General features: G+C 41.8%; 1 protein-coding gene across 1 annotated transcript in view; it reads left to right on the top strand.

Annotated features, from left to right (window-relative positions):
• Positions 1 to 1,345: 1,345 nt before the first annotated feature.
• The window catches only part of kcnq3 (potassium voltage-gated channel, KQT-like subfamily, member 3), a 114,640-nt gene continuing 95,132 nt past the window's right edge, over positions 1,346 to 20,853 (top strand). The window contains exon 1 of the mRNA XM_039004484.1: positions 1,346 to 1,650. Coding sequence (XP_038860412.1) covers positions 1,346 to 1,650 — 305 coding nt within the window. The remainder of the gene's footprint in view (positions 1,651 to 20,853) is intronic.

Here is a 20,853-nt window from a genome sequence, read left to right as displayed (position 1 = left end):
TACCCTAATTGCAATTTTTACAATGCTGGTTGAAATGAGAAGGAAACAGTACTTTTTTCAAATCCAATGTATTTTCCACGTTGATTACACCTACAGTGATTGCCTTGAAAACCAATGTATGCCCAGTGGGTGTTGCAAATCTTATTTGCGCCCACTGACGTCCATATATTTTTGGGTATTTCTTCAAGAGCCTATCAAATTCCTAATTACAATTTGCTTTGCTTATCACGAACAATTAACAGAATATAAAAGTAATAAATAGGCAGAGCCGAATCTAATTTGATAATCATGTAATATTTACATAATTGTGCGGACGTGCAAAAGCGTTCGGAGATGCGATGTCAGCAATGCATCACCTGCTCCAGAAGTCTCCTGTGCTGTAGCCTAGGTTGAAGACGTACATTTTCGACGTAGGTTCTGGCTAGCCTGACGTCTCACACTAAATTCTACCGCTGCTCTGTCGTTCTCTATACTTGAAGAAACTCACGTCCGTGGGCGTGGCGTAGCATGTAGTCTGGGTAGCCAGGCAACTTGTTCTCGCCACTGTAAGAAAAAGGAATCTTTCCCTGGTATCGTTGGGCTTCAATTTCCGTATCGACTCCTTTCTCCTCCATCACGCAAGACATCTCATCCATACCCCACCTCTCATCACAGCGTTGGTTTTATCGGGAGCGGCAGGTGTAGGCTGGAAGGAGGAAGCCTCGACATAAATCATGCTTTGTCGGGAGCAGTCGGCTTTGGAGCACGGGTAGGCTACGGGTCAACTCCCTGTGGACGTCTCGTCCCTCATGGATAATTTAGCCAGTGTTGCGAGCTCGCCTAGCCTATGTTTTTCTATCAGTTATTTTCACATTTTAGCGATGGAAATTCAAGGTGTAGTAGGCTATTTACTGTTGACAGTCTGTTAAGGGTTATGAAATAACATGCCATGCAATTGTTGCTCGAATCTTCTTAATGTGGTCGAATGTTTCCATTCATAGCTACATTATTGTTTTATCCCTAGGCATTAATAACCTACGCTGGCACGCTTCCTAATTGATAGCGTTGTCTGCAAATACAACACCCAATTGAATAAGCTATTGCAAAGAGTATTCACTCATGCATTGTCAAGTGTGCAAAGTAGCTATATAGCCCCCCCCCCACACACACGCACATATATATATATATATATACACACACACCCTTTATGTTCTCTCCAGTCAGACTGAGGAGCACCCCCCTTTATGAAAGGGACCAGATCCTTAAATGACCCTCTGCTGAAGTCATCTTGATTTATCCCTTCAGATCATGACATGCGGCTCATACCAGATCTCCATAAGCCCGGCGCCAAGGATCACGAGTGAACATGGGGATCAGGTCCAGAAATGTTGCTAACGGTTCAGAGGAGCAGAGGGACAAAAAGACATCAGCCCTGCCCGTGGACTTGGACCAAGAGGCTGGGGTGGACAAAGATGGAGCTCTCTTGCTGGTGGCTCCGGGTCGGGAAGATTTCAAAAGGAGCACACAGGGTTTCGGACTGTTGGCCAAGACGCCCCTGGGGTACACGCGACCCGTTAAGCGGAATAACATCAGGAAGCGGAGAATTCAAACCCTTATTTATGATGCCCTGGAAAGACCGAGAGGATGGGCGCTACTGTACCACGCGTTTGTGTAAGTAACCAAAAGATCTATGTGAAGTCTGTTTTTCTCAAGCACATACATAACTTGTTCCCTTTGTTCTACAGTATTTCAATTTGAAACATTTGTTGAGAAAAGTCTGGCAGAAAAGTGGATAGAAAGAAAAAAATCACACCTGGTTCACACCTTGGAAACTAATCCAATGTCAAGTAAATTTGATTAATTGTAATATCCAAACCGTTTATGTCAAAATGATTGCCCTAAGATAAAAAATTGAGGTAGACAGCATTATATGCTCAGAGCACACATCTCAAGTGTCTCACTTATCAGTCTCGCCCAAGTAATTTGAGTATAAGTAGTCCACCATTTCCAAGACTTAGCGCTCACAATTTAATACCTTTTTTTTTTTTTTTAAGCCAGTCCTTTTGTAATTGAGCAAAATGTATGGTCTTGCTTTCATGTGTTTTTCCATGTCACAAATCTCTTCACATGAGTAACTGTGTGTATGTAAGTCTGGTAATCCTTTAATTTAGATGAATTGGAGAAGTGGTAGTTTTTAAGGCAATGAAAGACATTTGTTACACCAGAGGACAACAAAATACCACCTAAAGGGGATGGATGCCCCAAACCCAAAAGCAAATGAATCTCAAATGAAATGATGACCAATAGTCTAGGGCAGGGATGGGCAACTTTGATGGGTTGGGGGCCACAAAGAATTGGAACTCATCATGAGTCTGCGTATCCACATCAGTCCATGCCCCCACCTTGTGAGCAAAACATTTTAGTGGACCCCCTCGTGAAAGCGAAGATACTTAAAAAAAACGTTTTAAAGTTAATTTCCTGCATTTCTGCACATTTTGCCATGGGGCATAGTGAACATTTTTCTGTTTTAAAGCAAGTTTGCTGCGATTCTAAACATTTTGCTATGGAGCGGAGAGAAACATTAGCAGTTTTACAGCTAATTTCATGCAATTCTACACATTTTGCACTAAAATGGAGTCAAATGCTTACAGATGCTCAATGGGCTCCACCCTGGTCGGTAATTCGACCATGCTTACTACAATTTTAGATAGCTGGCTGCTAAACATTTAGTTGACATCGGCTAACTGAGTGACTGCTGATGCACAACCACATTTTGGAAATTGCACCTTGTGTATTTTATTATTCTAACTTTCAACAGTAAGTTGAGACCCAGACTGAGTACCCAATTTGTGTGAAATTGGTCCAAAAGGGGGTCCGGGTTCCACCAGTTGCCCATCCCTGGTCTAGGGAATTGACTCTCATGACCATTCTTGATCTTAGCTTAATGCTGTAGCTCAGTAACGGATTGCACACGTCTGTCTGTCTCACCTGTCTGTCAAATCAAACTTTATTTGTCACCTCTGCCGAATGCAACCTTACTGTGAAATGCGTACTTACAAGCCCTTAACCAACAGTGCAGTTCAAGAAGAGTTAAGAAAATATTTACCAAATAAAGTAAAGGATAATAAAAAGTAACACAATAAAATAACAATAACAAGGCTATACACCGAGTCGGTGTGCGGGGGTACAGGTTAGTTTAGGTAATTTGTACATGTATGTAGGGGTGAAGTGGCTATGCATAGATAATAAACAGCGAGTAGCAGCAGTATAAAAAACAAATGGGGGGGGGGAGGTGTCATTGTAATTAGTATGGTGGCCATTCGATTAATTGTTCAGCAGTCTTATGGCTTGGGGGTAGAAGCTGTTAAGGAGCCTTTTGGTCCTAGACTTGGCGCTCTGGTACCGCTTGCCGTGCGGTAGCAGAGAAAACAATCTATGACTTGGGTGAATGGAGTCTTTGCCAATTTTTGGGGGCTTTCCTCTGACACCACCTTTTATAGAGGTCCTGGATGCCAGGAAGCTTGGCCCCAGTGATGTACTGGGCCGAACGCACTACCCTCTGTAGCGCCTTACGGTCAGATGCTGAGCAGTTACCATACCTGGCATTGAGGATCAGCGTAGCAGACGTGTTGTTGCCTACCCTTACCACCTGGGGGTGGCCCGTCAGAAAGTCCAGGATCCAGTTGCAGAGGGAGGTGTTTAGTCCCAGGGTCCTTAGCTTATTGATGAGCTTTGAGGGCACTATGGTGTTGAATGCTGAGCTGTAGTCAATGAACAGCATTCTCACATAGGTGTTCCTTTTGTCCAGGTGGGAAAGGGCAGTGTGGAGTGCGATTGAGATTGCGTGATCTGTTGGGGTGGTGTGCAAATTGGAGTGGGTCTAGGGTATCTGAGAGGATCTTATTGATGTGAGCCTTGACCAGCTGATCAAAGCACTTCATGGCTACCGACGTGAGTGCTACGGGGCGGTAATCATTTAGGCAGGTTATCTTCGCTTCCTTGGGCACAGGGACTATGGTGTTCTGCTTGAAACATATAGGTATTACAGACTCAGTCAGGGAGAGGTTGAAAATGTCAGTAAAGACACTTGCCAGTTGGTCCGCGCATGCTTTGAGTACACGACCTGGTAATCCATCTGGCCCTGCGGCTTTGTGAATGTTGACCTGTGTAAAGGTCTTGCTCACATCGTCTACTGAGAGTGTTATCATACAGTCGTCCAGAACAGCTGGTGCTCTCATGCATGCTTCAGTGTTGCTTGCCTCGAAGCGAGCATAAAAGGCATTTAGTTCATCTGGTTGGCTCGCGTCACTGGGCAGCTCACGGCTGGGTTTCCCTTTGTAGTCCGTAATAGTTTTCAAGCTCTGCCACATCCGACGAGCGTCAGACAGTTTAGTAGGATCCAATCTTAATCCTGTATTGACGCTTTGCTTGTTTGATGGTTCGTCTGAGGACACAGCAGGATTTTTTTATAAGCGTCCGGATTAGTATCCCGCTCCTTGAAAGCGGCAGCTCTAGCCTTTAGCTCAGTGCAGATGTTTCCTGAAATCCATGGCTTCTGGTTGGGATATGTACGTAAGGTCACTGTGGGTGCGATTTCGTCTATGCACTTATTGATGAAGCCGATGACTGAGATGACTGAGGTACTCCTCAATGCCATCGGAAGAATCCCGGAACATATTCCAGTCTATGCTAGCAAAACAGTCCTGTAGCTGAGCATCTGCTTCATCTGACCACTTTATTGATCTAGTCACTGGTGCTTCCTGCTTAAATTTTTGCTTGTAATCTGGAATCAGGAGGATAGAATTATGGTCAGATTTGCCAAATGGAGGGCGAGGGAGATCATTTGCAGTGCTTGACTTGGGCAGGAGCTCACCGGAGCGGAGTACCAGCACTTCAAATGTTCTACTGCTTGTGCTCCTGTTCCTCTTATAGAATATTAGCTCAAAAGTATTGTGGAGCTCCTGCACCTCAGTATAAACAGTACCTGCACCTATTCCAGTGCAAGTCAAGCACTGCTCGTTTGTGCCTAGGTGAGAACTATATGTGTGGTCCATTGCAGGGTCACATTTATATATGTGTGTTAGGCTCAGGACTGCATCTGTTAGGGTCCTATGTGGTAGCATCAGGAGTGTGTGTGTGGTAGGGTCAAGAGGAATTTGTGTGTGCGCTCCATGGTCCGTTTAGCGTGTGTTTGTGGTCATTGGCTGAAGTCTTTGCACTTCGCAATTGTGGTAGGAGTGTGTATGTGTGTGTTCGCGCACGTGTGTTTTTAAAATTTGATTAAACTTTTATTTTGACAGGAGTCAATGCTGAGACTGGACAGGCATGTGACCTTTTTTGACTGTTCAAGTACTCGCCTGATTTTTTTTTTCTGAGTACCCTTATTTTTTAGAACAAAGGCGGCACTGAAAAAAAATATGTGCGCATTTATCTATATGCTAAAAGTGAGAAACAATGGCTAATTTATCACAACCTTTACAGATGACGAATCCTAATTGCTAAATTGGACATACCTACTCATTTAAGGGTTTTTCTTTATTTTTACTATTTTCTACGTTGTTGAATAAAACTATGAAATAACACATGGAATCATGTAGTAACCAAAAAAGTATTAAACCAATCAAAATATATTTGAGTTTCTTCAATTTGGTTGAGGTCGGGTGAATGTGGAGGCCATGTCATCTGATGCAGCACTCCATCACTTTCCTTCTTGGACAAATAGCACTTACACAGCCTGGATGTGTGTTGGGTCATTGTCCTGTTGAAAAACAAATGATAGTCACACTAAGCGCAAACCAGATGGGATGGCATATCGCTGCAGAATGCTGTGGTAGCCATGCTGGTTAAGTGTGCCTTGACCTAAATAAATCACAGACTGTCACCAGCAAAGCACCATCACACCTCCTCCTCCATGCTTCACAGTGGGAACCACATATGCGGAGATCATCTGTTCACCTACTCTGCGTCTCACAAAGACACTGCGGTTGGAACCAAAAATCTCAAATTTGGACTCATCAGACCAAATGACAGATTTCCATCGGTCGAATGTCCATTGCTCGTGTTTCTAGGCCCAAGCAAGTTTCTTCTTCTGATTGGTGTCCTTTAGTAGTGGATTCTTTGCAGCAATTCGACCATGAAGTGGTGTAAACCTTGCCGCCATTGGACTCTGGAGCAGTGGAAACCCATTCTCTGGAGTGATGAATCACGCTTCACCATCTGGCAGTCCGACTGACGAATCTGGGTTTGGCGGATGCCAGAACGCTTTGGGCAGGTGTGGTGATTGCTTGATGAAGCCTATGGCTGTGCAATGGCATAGACTTGTTTTGTTAGTTTAGCAGACAAGACGATCTTATTTCCCGAGCCCTTACCACAGTGAACACCTATTTTATAGTATAAAACATGATGTAATATAACAGAATAAAATAGAACAAAGTACTGTGGCTGGAACAGTTGTTTTCAGTAATTATTTGAAACGGGGCTCAATTTGGCAAGTTGAAAGACACCATTTTGTAGGGTTACAAACCAAAATCTGTCTTCTTTTCGATATACAGATGTTCGATTGAGTTTATTATGCTTGTTCCTTGGAATTTTCTACATGGATGAACAATTCTACATTGAACACTGCATGGGATGAATTATGGCCAGGACATCTGTCTGGTGAGTAGGCCTAGGCTTAATGACTCTGATGAAAATAGGCACTTTGTCTTTATCAAACTAATGTTTTTGCATATTTTCAGTGTCGAACTGTCTATTTTTAGAGGGCTAATAGAATTGGTTAGCCTAGGCTAAGTGCCACCAGCAGTTCGCAAAGTCGGGTTGTCACTAACGTTAGTTACCACCACCACAAAGTCATAAACCATGCTTGTTTCTACAATTTTGCTTCTTAAAATCAGATTTGAAACCTTACTCTTAACCCTAGCCACACTGTTAACCTTTTGCCTTACACTATCCCATCAGTTAGATACCTTTTTCTAAGCATTCATTTCTTTAGGCGCACACAGCGCGCACGTGCGTGTGGAGCGAGCAGACAGACAGACAGAACGCAATTGAGTGAGTGAGACGGGAAAGGGAATTTAGGGAGCAGAACTGTGTGATGCTTGGTTTATTTTTTTTGTGCCATGTAAAGCGCTACAGAGGGTAGTGCGTACGGCCCAGTATGTCACTGGCGCCAAGCTCCCTGCCATCCAGGACCTCTATACCAGGAGGGTGTCAGAGGAAGGCCCTAAAAATGGTCAGATTCCAGCCACCCAAGTCATAGACGGGTCTCTCTGCTTCCGTTAATATCTGCATTGACCCTTTTTGCATCAACTCTTTTGACTCATCGCCAACACTGCTGCTACTGTTTTATTATCTATTCTGTTTCCTAGTCACTTTACCCCTACTAGCTATATGTACATACCTACCTTAATAAACTCACAGCACTGCATATCGGCTCAGTACTGGTACTTCGTGTATATAGCAAAGTTATCGTTCTCTACTCATTGTGTATTTATTCCTCATTAATATTTTTCTATTATTTTTCAATTTTTCTCTCGGCGTTGTTGGGGAGGGCCCGTGAAGTAAGCATTTCTCTGTTGTTTAAGAAGCATGTGACAAACACAATTGTATTTGATTTGAAACCCACTCTTGCTCCACAGACTCGTGTTACGAGAGATAAGAGGTGCATACACTTAAACGAGAGAGTTAGAGGAACAGGATGGACAAATACAGATAGATGTGTGTGTGTGTGTGTGTGTGTGTGTGTGTGTGTGTGAGAGAGGTTGTGCATCAGCAGTTCTATCCTGGATCAGTATAGTGATCCTTGGCATGCAGACAAACTGGTGCACTCATTGGCAGACAGCTCCCAATGCCTATGCTCTCAGAGTAGAGATGACTGTATAATGCCTTGCTAATATGGAAGTATTTCCTTTTACTGGAAAAGGAAAGACTGCAATTACCAAGCAGGGCATTTCCTTACTTGGTTTTCATCATGGCATATAACAGATGTTTATTTTATTTTTTTAAAGGGGGATGCTGGACGCATACTGGCCCAAAAAATTATTCAGACTCAAAACTATTATTATTTTTTACAACAGTGAGAGTGCGAAGGTGCACAGAGCTCAAAAAGTGTGCGCTAGAGCAAGTTAGAGTAAACGTTTGAGCTACATGCTTTCTTCACATGGAATTACCTATACCAGTGGAGGCTGGTGACTTGAAAAATATAGGAGGGCGGGAGACCCACGGTAAAGGACGCAGCCGTCAAAGCGTGTTAAAAAACCACCAAAGACAAGTCATTTTTAACCAAAACATTTGAATATAAAGACATTTATAGTGACATATTATTGGGAATGGGAATGAGAGGGCTACTTAGTGCTGGGAAGGGATCACAGCAGTGATGGTTTGAGGCATGAGTTGAGGTGTTCAGAGGCTTGACTTCAGTGCAGGACAGAGGGGTGTACTATAAAGCAGGATCAAGGAATTAGCAAGCTAACTTGCCTAAATATTAGGGATGTGCATCTTTCCCTTTCAAGGCGATTCAATACGTACAGTGCATTCGGCAAATATTCAGACCCCTTGACTTTTCCCACAATTTGTTACATTACAGAGTTATTTTAAAATTGATTAAAATCGTTTTTTCCCCCTAATCAATCTACACACACTACCCCAAAAATGACAAAGCGACAGAGCCAAAAAGTAACAATAAATATAGTATTTAAAAGAGGAAAAAAGAAACAAAAAAGAAGTGAGTCTCCTCCAACAGGAAACTGTTGAGCATGAAAAACCCAGCAGCGTTTCAGTTCTTGACACAAACCAGTGTACCTGGCACCCACAATCATACCCAGTTCTAAGGCACTTAAATATTTGGTCTTGCTCATTTTAACTTCTTTCAGCTAGGGGGCAGAATTTTTATGTTTGAAAAATAACATTCCCAAGGTAAACGGACTATTTCTCAGGCTCAGATATTAGAATATGCATATAGTTGACAGATTAGGATAGAAAACACTCTAAAGTTTCCAAAACTGTCAAAATATTGTCTGTGAGTATAACAGAACTGATTTTGCAGGCGAAAACCTGAGGAACTCCAACCCGGAAGTGCATTAAAAAAAAAAAAAAACTGTTCCATTGCTTGCCCCTCCATTTAAAGGGGTATCAACCAGATTCCTTTTACAATGGCTTCCTCAGGCTGTGACCAGGCTTTAGACATAGTTTCAAGCTTTTATTTTGAAAAATGAGCGAGATTTATCAAAACGCATCAGGTGTCCTTTGATTAGTTCCTGCGCAGGAGAGATGTGGCTCGAGATTTTCTTTCTCTGTAATATTGAACAGTTTACCGCCCGGTTGAAATACGATCGATTATGTATGTTAAAAACAACCCGAGGATTGATTATAAAAAAACCTTTGACATGTTTCTACGAACATTACGGATACTTTTTGGAATTTTCGTCTGCCCTTCAGTACCGTTTCGGTTTTCTGAACATAACGCGCAAACCAAATGGCGGTTTTTGGTTATAAAATTTATCTTTATCGAACAAAAATAACATTTATTGTGTAACTGGGAGTCACGTGAGTACAAACATCCGAAGATTATCAAAGGTAAGCGATTAATTTTATTGCTTTTCTGACTTTCGTGACCAAGCTAATTTGCGGCTAGCTGTTCTTACTTTTTTGTCTAGTGATTGATAAACTCACAAACGCTTGGATTGCTTTCGCTGTAAAGCATATTTTCAAAATCTGACACGATAGGTGGATTAACAACAAGCTAAGCTGTGTTTTGATATATTTCACTTGTGATTTCATGATTATAAATATTTTTAGTAGTATTTTTGAATTTGGCGCTCTGCAGTTTAGCGGTTGTTGTTGATAAATGATCCCGTTAACGGGATCTGTGCGTCAAGAAGTTAACCATCTGAATGGCACATACAATTGTCTCAAGGAAATTCAAAAATATTTTTTTGAAATATGTAACTTTCACACATTAACAAGTCCAATACAGCAAATGAAAGAAACATCTTGTTATTCTACCCATCGTGTCCGATTAAAAATAAATAAAAAATAAATAAATAAATAATGTTTTACAGCGAAAAAACAACATATGATTATGTTAGATCACCGCCAAGTGCAAGAAACACACAGCCATTTTCCCAGCCAAAGATAGGAGTCGCAGAAATAGAGATAAAATTAATCACTAACCTTTGATGATCTTCATCAGATGACACTCATAGGACATCATGTTACACAATACATGTATGTTTTGTTCGATAATGTGCATATTTATATAAAAAAAAACTCAGTTTACATTGGCGCCATGTTCAGAAATGTTTCCAAAATATCCGGAGAAATTGCAGAGAGCCACATCAAATAACCGGAATACTCATCATAAACTTTGATGAAAGATACATGTTTTACATAGAATTAAAGATACACTTGTTCTTAATGCAACCGCTGTGTCAGATTTCAAAAAAACTTTACGGAAAAAGCACACCATGCAATAATCTGAGGCTGCGCTCAGATATAAACAACATTTCTCCGCCATATTGTGCAGTCAACAGAAGTCAGAAATAACATTATAAACATTCACTTACCTTTGTTGATCATCAGAATGCACTCCCAGGAATCCCAGTTCCACAATAAATGTTTTGTTCGATAATGTCCATCATTTATGTCCAAATTCCTCCTTTTTGTTCTAGCGTTCAGTACACTTTCCAAACTCACGACGCAAGTCCAGCGAAAGTACGGACGAAAAGTTTAAGTTATTTTACAGTCCGTAAAAACATGACAAACAAAGTATTGAATCAATCTTTAGGATGTTTTTTTAATGTTTTAATGTTTTAATTTTAGAATTTATTTTTTATTTTTTTAATTTTTTTTTCCCTTTTCTCCCCAATTTTTGTGGTATCCAATCGCTAGTAATTACTATCTTGTCTCATCGCTACAACTCCCGTACGGGCTCGGGAGAGACGAAGGTCGAAAGCCATGCGTCCTCCGAAGCACAACCCAACCAAGCCGCACTGCTTCTTAACACAGCGCGCCTCCAACCCGGAAGCCAGCCGCACCAATGTGTCGGAGGAAACACCGTGCACCCGCCCCCCTCGGTTAGCGCGCACTGCACCCGGCCCGCCACAGGAGTCGCTGGAGCGCGATGAGACAAGGATATCCCTACCGGCCAAACCCTCCCTAACCCGGACGACGCTAAGCCAATTGTGCGTCGCCCCACGGACCTCCCGGTCGCGGCCGGCTGCGACAGAGCCTGGGCGCGAACCCAGAGACTCTGGTGGCGCAGCTAGCACTGCGATGCAGTGCTCTAGACCACTGCGCCACCCGGGAGGCCTCTTTAGGATGTTTTTAACGTAATCTTCAATAATCTTCCAACCGGAGAATTCCTTTGTCTTCAGAAGTGCGATGGAACAGAGCTCGCTCTCACATGAATGCGCATGTTCTGGTCATGGTAGACCTTACTCAATCCCCTCTCATTCGGCCCCACTTCACAGTAGAAGCCTCAAACAAGTTTCTGAAGACTGTTGACATCTAGTGGAAGCCTTAGGAAGTGCAACATGACCAATATCCCACTGTATCTTCAATAGGGAATGAGTTGAAAAACGACCAACCTCAGATTTCCCACTTCCTGGTTGGATTTGTTATCAGGTTTTTTCCTGCCAAATGAGTTCTGTTATACTCACAGACATCATTCAAACAGTTTTAGAAACTTCAGAGTGTTTTCTATCCAGATCTACTAATACTATGCATATATTAGCAACTGGGACTGAGTAGCAGGCTGTTTACTCTGTGCACCTCTGGGCACCTTATTCATCCAAGCTACTCAATACTGCCCCCAGCCATAAGAAGTTAAACTCCTGTTTGTAACGAGAAGCAATGTGCTTAATATTAGGAAACTTAAGAAATACATATAGTAGGCCTAGCCTATAGAAAGCTGATGCGATCCTGCTCTTTTTAATAGATGCCATCCAAACACTGTTTTCTCACGCAATTACATAGCCTTCAGAAATGTTGTGCAACATGAGCTCATGGTCTCTCATGAAGTGTTTGATTAGATTTTTGAGTACATTTGCATTGATGTCAGTGATTAGAGGGACAATAGAGTGCTGAGTACCAGGCAGTTAGCAAGTTGGGTAGGCTACTAATGACCAGCAGCAGTATCAGAGCTTGGAGAATCCTATTTACGGTGTCTAAACGGTCACATGGAATTTGACTGCCGTCATGACTCGTGACCGCCGTTGTGGCGGTAATGCAGTCACCGTAACAGCCCTAGATGGACTTAATTTCATATTTAGAACAAACACACTCTCACCAGATCAGTCACACACACACCACATCCCCCAACCCATCTCCTGCCACACACACCTCTAGCTTGAGGCCTTCCTCTGGTCTCGCCATTTCTAAGTGTATTTAAAATAAATAAAAAATGTCGCCTTTTTTATTTAACCAGGTAAGCTAGTTGAGAACAAGTTCTCATTTACAACTGCGACCTGGCCAAGATAAAGCAAAGCAGTGCAACACAAACAACAACACAGAGTTACACATGGAATAAACAAACATACAGTCAATAATACAATAGAAAAAGTCTATGTACAGTGTGTGCAAATGAGGTAGGATAACGGAGGTGAGGCAATAAATAGGCCATAGTGGCGAAATAATTACAATATAGCAATTAAACACTGGAGTGATAGATGTGCAGAAGTTGAGTGTACAAGTAGAGATACTGGGGTGCAAAGGAGCAAAATAAATAAAATGGATAACAGTATGGGGATGAGGTAGTTGGATGGGCTAATTACAGGTGGGCTATGTATGGGTGCAGTTTGGTATTCTCCTTCCTCCTCCAATCTTGTCTCCCGCAGCCCTCTTAAAGGAGACAGATCAATATAGTAGCAGGCTTGAGGGGGAAGCACCCTGAGGAGGATTCTCTTACACCCAGAGAGAGGAAAGGAGATCTGGCCAGTGTAAGTGGAAACCCCTCTCCATGGCCTTGGGCACAGCAACACATTCAAAACTGATAGGTCAGTGGCTGTGCTCTACTAATGTAACTCATATTGTCAGGGTCGTGGAGGATGTAGACACAAAGGAGAATTGGGTGACACTTGACATAACGTCTGGCAGATGCTTTTTTTCTTGTAGTATCCCTTTAAACTGACTCAATGTGCTACAGTGTTTCCCCTATATTCATTTAGCAGTGGGCTGCTAAATCATTGCTGCCACGCCAAGAAAAATGATATTTATTTATAATGGTAAAACATTGTCAGTGTAAACTTAAATGACTAAAACCAGATATAAAATATGTAGATTGTTTTAAAAAATAAGATAATCTTTGAGAACTAACAATCACCAATAGAAAATTGACTGTCAGAGAGAAAGACAGAGGGAGAGGCAGAGAAAGAGCTAGAGATTGACAGCGAAAGAGAGCGAGACAGAGAGAGCAGTTCCGTTATGCATCAGCAGTTTTGTCTTGCATATGTAGGGATCTTTGTCCCATCCTCTTGGCACTCTGACTATACTTTTTCTGTTGGCAGACACAAGTATCCACCATACCCTTCCATGGCTTTAAAATTGGGCTGGAGCAATGAATCGCTTCACCAAGCCATTACTTATGTCAACACTTCAATTTAATCACAGAGGGATTTCCGTGGTCGTAAAATGTTATGAGAATTTGGTTATCAATGTTCATAAACTTCAATTATTCTACTCAGTCTGCAACCCAGAGTTTGTAAGGTTCTGGTTGAAATGAAACGGACCGATTTCCCAGCTTACAATAGTCAAAACGTTTATTCACGAGAGCACTCTGAAGTCCATTATACAAAGACATCCATTTTATACCTTGCTCCTTACTTACGCACATACTTTCACACAAACAGTAGACATCCTACGCACATACATACACACGAACAGTAGGTGAGTTGTATCCTTCTCCAGAGTTCTCACCCCTGTGTATCACTACCCAGCCGACAGTTCCGCTCCACCGAGATTAGAGAAACCTTGAGAAGTACTCCCTGTCCTATCATACATTTCTCAGAGTTGTAGCCGGGTCGAGTCAAACACAGTTTAATTGTTCTCGGTATTTTCTTAGGCACACACATACATGTTCAAATCTTAAGCTATGCCATGCTCAGACAGTCGGTCTTTTTCCACTACACAGATACATTGTTTAATCTGCAACATGTTTCATAATTTTCTGCAAGCCTAACAGTTTCTCCCCTCCACGGGTGGAGACAGAATGTCCTGTAAGGAACACAGTAGTACAACTCGTCTGTCGATAGCTCCTCTTATCATTTGTTTCCCACTTGCAACCTGCTTACAGACTTAAAAGGTCCTTGTTCTAATTCTGACTAAAACTACACACATCATCAGGTTATAGTTTTATGATTCTAAGAAATTTCATACAATTATATGTTTTCAGAGTGGAATATGTTTAGTCATTATCTTAACATTACCTTAAACATATAAATCATATGAATTTTGCTGCTTCTCTGTATGATTAGATAACACTTGACTTGACTCCTCCTATATAAAAAGGCGACATAAAGCTGTCATAAAGGCGTATAAACGTTCATGAATTATCATGATATGGCTGGTGTTGGAAAGTTTTCATTTCATAAACCATTGGCAAAACAGGACAATTTCTAGTATGCTTTGGAGATGGCACATTGACTGTACCGGTACCCCCTGTAAATAGCCTTGATACTGTTATTTATTTACTGCTGCTCTTTAATTAGTTGTAAAAAAAAAAATATTGTTTCTGGCCATTTTGAGCCTGTAATCGAACCCACAAATGCTGATGCTCCAGATACTCAACTAGTCTAAAGAAGGACAGTTTTATTGCTTCTTTAATAAGCACAACCGTTTTCAGTTCTGCTAACATAATTGCAGAAGGGTTTTCTAATGATCAATTAGCCTTTTTAAAATGATAAACTTGGATTAGCTAACACAACGTGCCGTTGGAACACAGGAGTGATGGTTGCTGATAATGGGCCTATGTATGCCTATGTAGATACTTCATAAAAAATCTGCCGTTTCCTGCTACAATAGTCATTTACAACATTAACAATATCTGCACTGTATTTCTGATCAATTTGATGTTATTTTAATAGACAAAAAATGTGCTTTTCTTTAAAATACAAGGACATTTCTAAGTCACCCCGAACTTTTGAACATTAGTGTATATACGGTTTCTGGTTTGGGTAGGTTTCAATATTCACATTGGGAACATCATCCCCTATAGACTTCCTGATGAACTCAGTCACCGTGCCCGTGTATACGTCAATGTTATTCTCAGAGGCTACCCGGAGCATTTCCCAGTCCGCGTAATCAAAACAGTCTTGAAGCATGGATTCCGATTGGCCAGCGTTGAATAGACCTTAGCACGGGTACTTCCTGTTTGAGTTTCTGCTTATAGGAAGGGAGGAGCAAAATGGAGTTGTGATCTGATTTGCCGAAGGGAGGGTGGGAGGGAGGGCACCTTGTAGGCATCCCGGAAGGGGTAGGAGCAGTGGTCGAGTGTATTTCCAGTGAGAGTACTTCAGTTAATTTCCAGTGATTTCCAGTGTATTTCCAGTGAGAGTACTTCAGTCAAATTTGCTTTGTTAAAATCCCCAGCTACAATAAATGTGGCCTCAGAATATGTGGTTTCTAGTTTGCACAAAGTCCAGTGTAGTTCCTTGAGGGCAGTAGTGGTATCGGCTTGAGTGGGAATATACACGGTTGTGACTATAACCGAAGATAATTCTCTTGGGAGGTAATACAGTCGGCAATTGATTGTGAGGTATTCTAGGTTGGGTGAACAAAAGGTCTTGAGTTTCTGTACATTATCACAATCACACCATGAATAATTAATCATGAAACATACACCACCACCGTATGAGATGGGATTATGCCGGTTCATTGTTTAGCTACCTAGCTAGCTACATGTGTAAACAATAGACTCCACTTCGCCTGGAGGTCAAATTAGCCAGGTGTGTCTGTGGTTGTTTGTCTAGACAATGTGTCTAGACAATAATGTCTAGACAATAGTGGCCCATCCACTTAGCTAGATGTGGCTGGGGGATGGTTATAGCATTTCCTTCAGATGATCCATCAATTTATATGAGTGTGTCGGGTAAGTGTCATCTAATAATGATCAAATATTTGTATCAAGACACTTTCTGTTTTTGATATTGCTACTATGCAAGTAACCATTTCACTGTATCATTTACACCTTCTGTATCATGCGCATGTGACAAATAAAGAGATTTTATTTGACATGGCGTTTTTACCATATGGCCTCACGTGAATCCTTAAAGAGATGGGTGGGGCTAAAGCTTAAGATGAAGAGCTCCAGTAGGTAGGTGAAAAACATTCATGGACCATTTTCTCAAAAGTGGGGCTACAAGTTTATCAACTTTCAAAGCAGAATTACTTTCCCGTTTGTTCCTTAACTGCAGTGAATGATATCCACATTTCTTGCTCTGAGTCTCTACTTTTATCCAATGTCAAAAACACTTTCAGATTTTGCTACATAAGACCGAATCGAGGCGGTCGGTCACATATGGGTAGATGTCTATTGTTCTCCAAACTTCTCCATTTGTTCTGACCTCTGCTGCTAAAAAAATACATTAAACATGTACTAGTTTTTATTTAGTTGTAGTTTTATAAAAACATGCTACTGTTCAAACATTTTAGAACACCTACTCATTCAATGTTTTTTATTTTCTTTTACTATTTTCTACATTGTAGAATAATAGTGAAGACATCAGAACTATTAAATAACACATGGAATCATGTAGTCACCAAAAAAGTGTTAAACAAATCAAAATATATTTTCTGTTTGAGCTTCTTCAAATAGCCACACTTTGCCTTGATGATTAGCGCCTAGACTGGTGCAAGAAATATGGTGGAAGGAGACTCTCTCAACCGACCACTGGTGGTTTACCTTCCCCTTTTAGCTAGCTACCTAGCAGAATTCTTCACTGTTCGCAACTGATACACTACATGACCAAAAGTATTCCATAATCATGGGTAATAATATGGAGTTGGTCTCCACTTTGCTGCTATTACAGCCTCCACTCTTCCAGGAAGGCTTTCCGCTAGTTGTTGGAACATTGCAGCAGGGGATTAGCTTCCATTTAGCCACGAGCAGTGAGTGAGGTTGGTCGATTAGGCCTACTGTAGCTCGCAGTCGGTGTTCCAATTCATCCCAAAGGTGTTAAATGGGAAAGGGGGGATACCTGGTCAGTTGTACAACTGAATGCCTTCAACAGAAATGTGTCTTCCGCATTTAAGCCAACCCCTCTGACTGCCTTAATCGACATCCAATGGAGTTGAGGTCAGGGCTCTGTGCATGCCAGTCAAGTTTTTCCACATCGATATCAACAAACCATTTCTATATGGACCTCGCTTTGTGCACGGGGGCATTGTCATGCTGAAACAGGAAAAGGCCTTCCTCAAACTGTTGCCACAACATTTGAAGCCCAGAATCGTCTAGAATGTCATTGTATGCTGTAGCTTTAAGATTTCCCTACACTGGAACTAAGAGGCCTAGCCCAAACCATGAAAAACAGCCCCAGACCATTATTCCTCCTCCACCAAACTTTACAGTTGGCACTATGCATTCGGGGAGGTAGCGTTCTCCTGGCAACCGCCAGACCAAGATTTCTCTGTTGGACTGCCAGACGGTGAAGTGGAATTCATCACTCCAGAGAACGTGTTTCCACTGCACCAGAGTCCACTGGTGGCAAGCTTTACACCAGCCGACACTTGGCATTGTGTATGGTGATCTTAGGCTTGTGTGCGGCTGCTCGGCCATGGAAACCCATTTCATGATGCTCCCGACTAACAGTTAATTTGCTGACATTGCTTCCAGATGCAGGTTGCAACACGGTAGTGAGTGTTGCAACCGAGGACAGACTATTTTTACACGCTTCAGTGCTCGGCAGTCCCGTTCTGTGAGCTTGTGTGGCCTACCACTTTGCGGCTGAGCCGTTGTTGCTCCTAGATGTTTCCACTTCACAATAACAGCACTTAAAGTTGACTGAGGCAGCTCTAGTTCGTCAGAAATTTGACGAACTGACTTGTTGGAAAGGTGGCATCCTGTGACGGTGCCACATTGAAAGTAACTGAGTGTCCACATACTTTTGTATATATAGTGTAGCTAGTGATAGCGATGCACAAGCTAGGGCTATTTAAAACATCATCAACTGGCAGCATTTACCAGCCAGATTCTGAAACTCGAAAACTCTATTTAAAGAAAGGAAAAAGCTTAAACCCTATTTGATTTTTGCCCAAAGTTTAGATATCTATTTTTTATGAATATAACTCATGATCATTTTTTTTTTTTAGTTTGTTTTGGTGTCAAAGGTAAAAGTTTCAGTATAGTTTTAGTTTTTTCAAACAGTTTTGTTAATTATTTTATTTCAGTTTACGAAATAGTTTTTTCACTATTCCTTTTTGTTTTTACTATAATTACCTTGCAGGACATTTAGTAAAAAATATGTTACATGTTCAGATGTTCCTCCTGAGATTCACTCAATCCCCCCAAACCACCTTATTTTACTTTTACTTTTTTGTTCAACCATGGGCTCCCTTGAAGAGAGTTGAGGTAATGGATCATAGGGAAATACCTTGTGCTGACACCAGCTTTGTGACACAGAAGGTGTCATATTAGAATTGAAATAGGGATTGTAACTGGATCAGCAGTGGCAGGGAGCTATATCTGGTAAGATTTAACACATATTAAGGCCAAATCGCTCTGAAAGATGCGTGTCCACGTATAGCGGTTGAAGGGCGAGAGAGGACACAGCTTGAGACCAGAGAGAGAGCGAGGGAAGAGGGGATTGCTGACTCGACAGTTTGAAACAATGAAAGCATAAAAATCTAAGGGGCAGTTTACATGCACGGTTTCAAAGGATAAGTACTGTCACTGTCTCTGAAAAGAACAGTTACAATACACACTTTTTCAGAGGACATTTCAGTTGTGGTAGATGTGATGCTAGCTTACTAAAGTCTTATGATACTACAAGCAACAGTGTGGATTTTTAACATTGCACATGCACTTAACAAGTGATGGGATTTCAGTCTTGGCCCGTCACGTCCTCGTTCATGGTGTAGGCCTAATGGTACTGTCCTGGGAAATCCTATCCATCTATCCAAATCAAATTCTATTGGTCGTGTACACATATTTGGCAGATGTTAAAGCCCTGACCTCATCCTATAATGGGCAGAACTGAAAAAGCGTGTGCGAGCAAGGAGGCCTACAAACCTGACTCCGTTACACCAGCTCTGTCAGGAGGAATGGGGAAAAATTAAACCAATTTATTGTGGGAAGCTTGTGGAAGGCTACCCAAGACATTTGACCCAAGTTAAACAATTTAAAGGCAATGCTACCAAATACTAATTGAGTGTATGTAAATTTCTGACCCACTGGGAATGTGATGAAAGAAATAAAAGCTGAAATAAATCATTCTCTCTACTATTATTCTGACATTTCACATTCTTAAAATAAAGTGGTGATCCTAAAACAGGGAATTTTTACTTGGATTAAATGTCAGGAATTGTGAAAAACTGCATTTAAATGTATTTGGCTAATGTGTATGTAAACTTCCGACTTCAACTGTATCTAGGATCAGTTCACCCTCACCAATCCTAACTTTAACCATTACTGGGGAAAATGCTGAACTGACCCAAGATCGTAATCTAGGTGCTAAGTTGCCTTGGAGATCTGAAAACATTGGACAAATCTGATTTGGGTTTGTGAACTATCCCTTTAAAGGTCCTCCCACGTTGTATGTTGGATTCAGTCTTTTACGATTATTACATGTCCCACTGTGCGATGTGACCAAATTTAAAATCTTGATCAACCTTGCCAGATTGTACAATTTTGCTTCATTTTTGTCGTCCCATTCTGCGATTGGCTCGCAAGGCTACGTCAGCCAACGTAGGCTGTCAACTGCGACGTAGGCTAGGTCAACTGGGTGTATCAAGCATGGGCGTAAAAAATGCATTGCGTCACTGACAGCCGTGTTCCTATTGGTTAGTCACTGGGATCGGTTCGTAACTTCTGCCACACTACACAATAAAGGCAAAACAATTGTGACACTGACAGATTTTTTCCCCCGAAGCCTAACGACCCTACATAGTGGACCTAAACCATGTCACACTGCATGTTCTATGACGTCCGACAATCGTTTACGACCTAAGAATTGGCCCACGACGTGGATATTTTGTCTGGGACGGGAAAATCGTGGCTTAAGATAGACTGTAGGATTTTAGCTATGTGGGCCTTAAGGTGCAAAGTTCTCTCTGTCCTCTGTGGCAACGAGACAAACTGCAGACAAGGTGGGGGGGAAAACAACCCCAAACCAACAAAGTTGTGAGTCGTGCAGATAAATGTCCAGTTCTTTCACATCAGTGCAGATGGAGGAGTAGGGGGAAGTTGCCCCTAGACGCTGATTTTGGGTTAGTTTAGAATGTCCACAGTAATGGTTAAGGATAGGATTTGGGGGGGAAGGAAAGCTGAAACAAACACCCCAGGGCACAGATGGTGGAAAGGAGACGAGGAAGAGAAGCCACTTCTGATTGTCGATAGACACACTGAAAGAGCAACCGAGCTGTCTTCAGTCATCTCAATTCATATTACCATGATTCCTCGCATCCTATCTACTCGCCTCCTTTTCAACCGTATTGGAGGAGATGGTCCAAGGTCCTTGCTAAGGACATTCTTTTCCAGTGTCTTTTTAGAAGAAGCTGAAGGATGAATGGAGAAAGAGCCTTTGACTGAACAAGTATCACGTTTCAGGTGTGACCCAGATGTAGACAGTGTTGAAGAAACAAAGTTTATTTCTAATACAGGGGCAGGCAAATGACAGGTCAAAGGCAGGCAGGGGTCAATAATCCAGAGAGGGAGCCAAGGGTCCA

This window comes from Salvelinus namaycush, chromosome 11, assembly GCF_016432855.1.
Source record: "Salvelinus namaycush isolate Seneca chromosome 11, SaNama_1.0, whole genome shotgun sequence".
Classification (NCBI taxonomy): Eukaryota; Metazoa; Chordata; class Actinopteri; order Salmoniformes; family Salmonidae; genus Salvelinus; species Salvelinus namaycush.
Note: the sequence above shows the minus strand (reverse complement) of the source record. Positions and strands in the feature narration are given on the sequence as shown.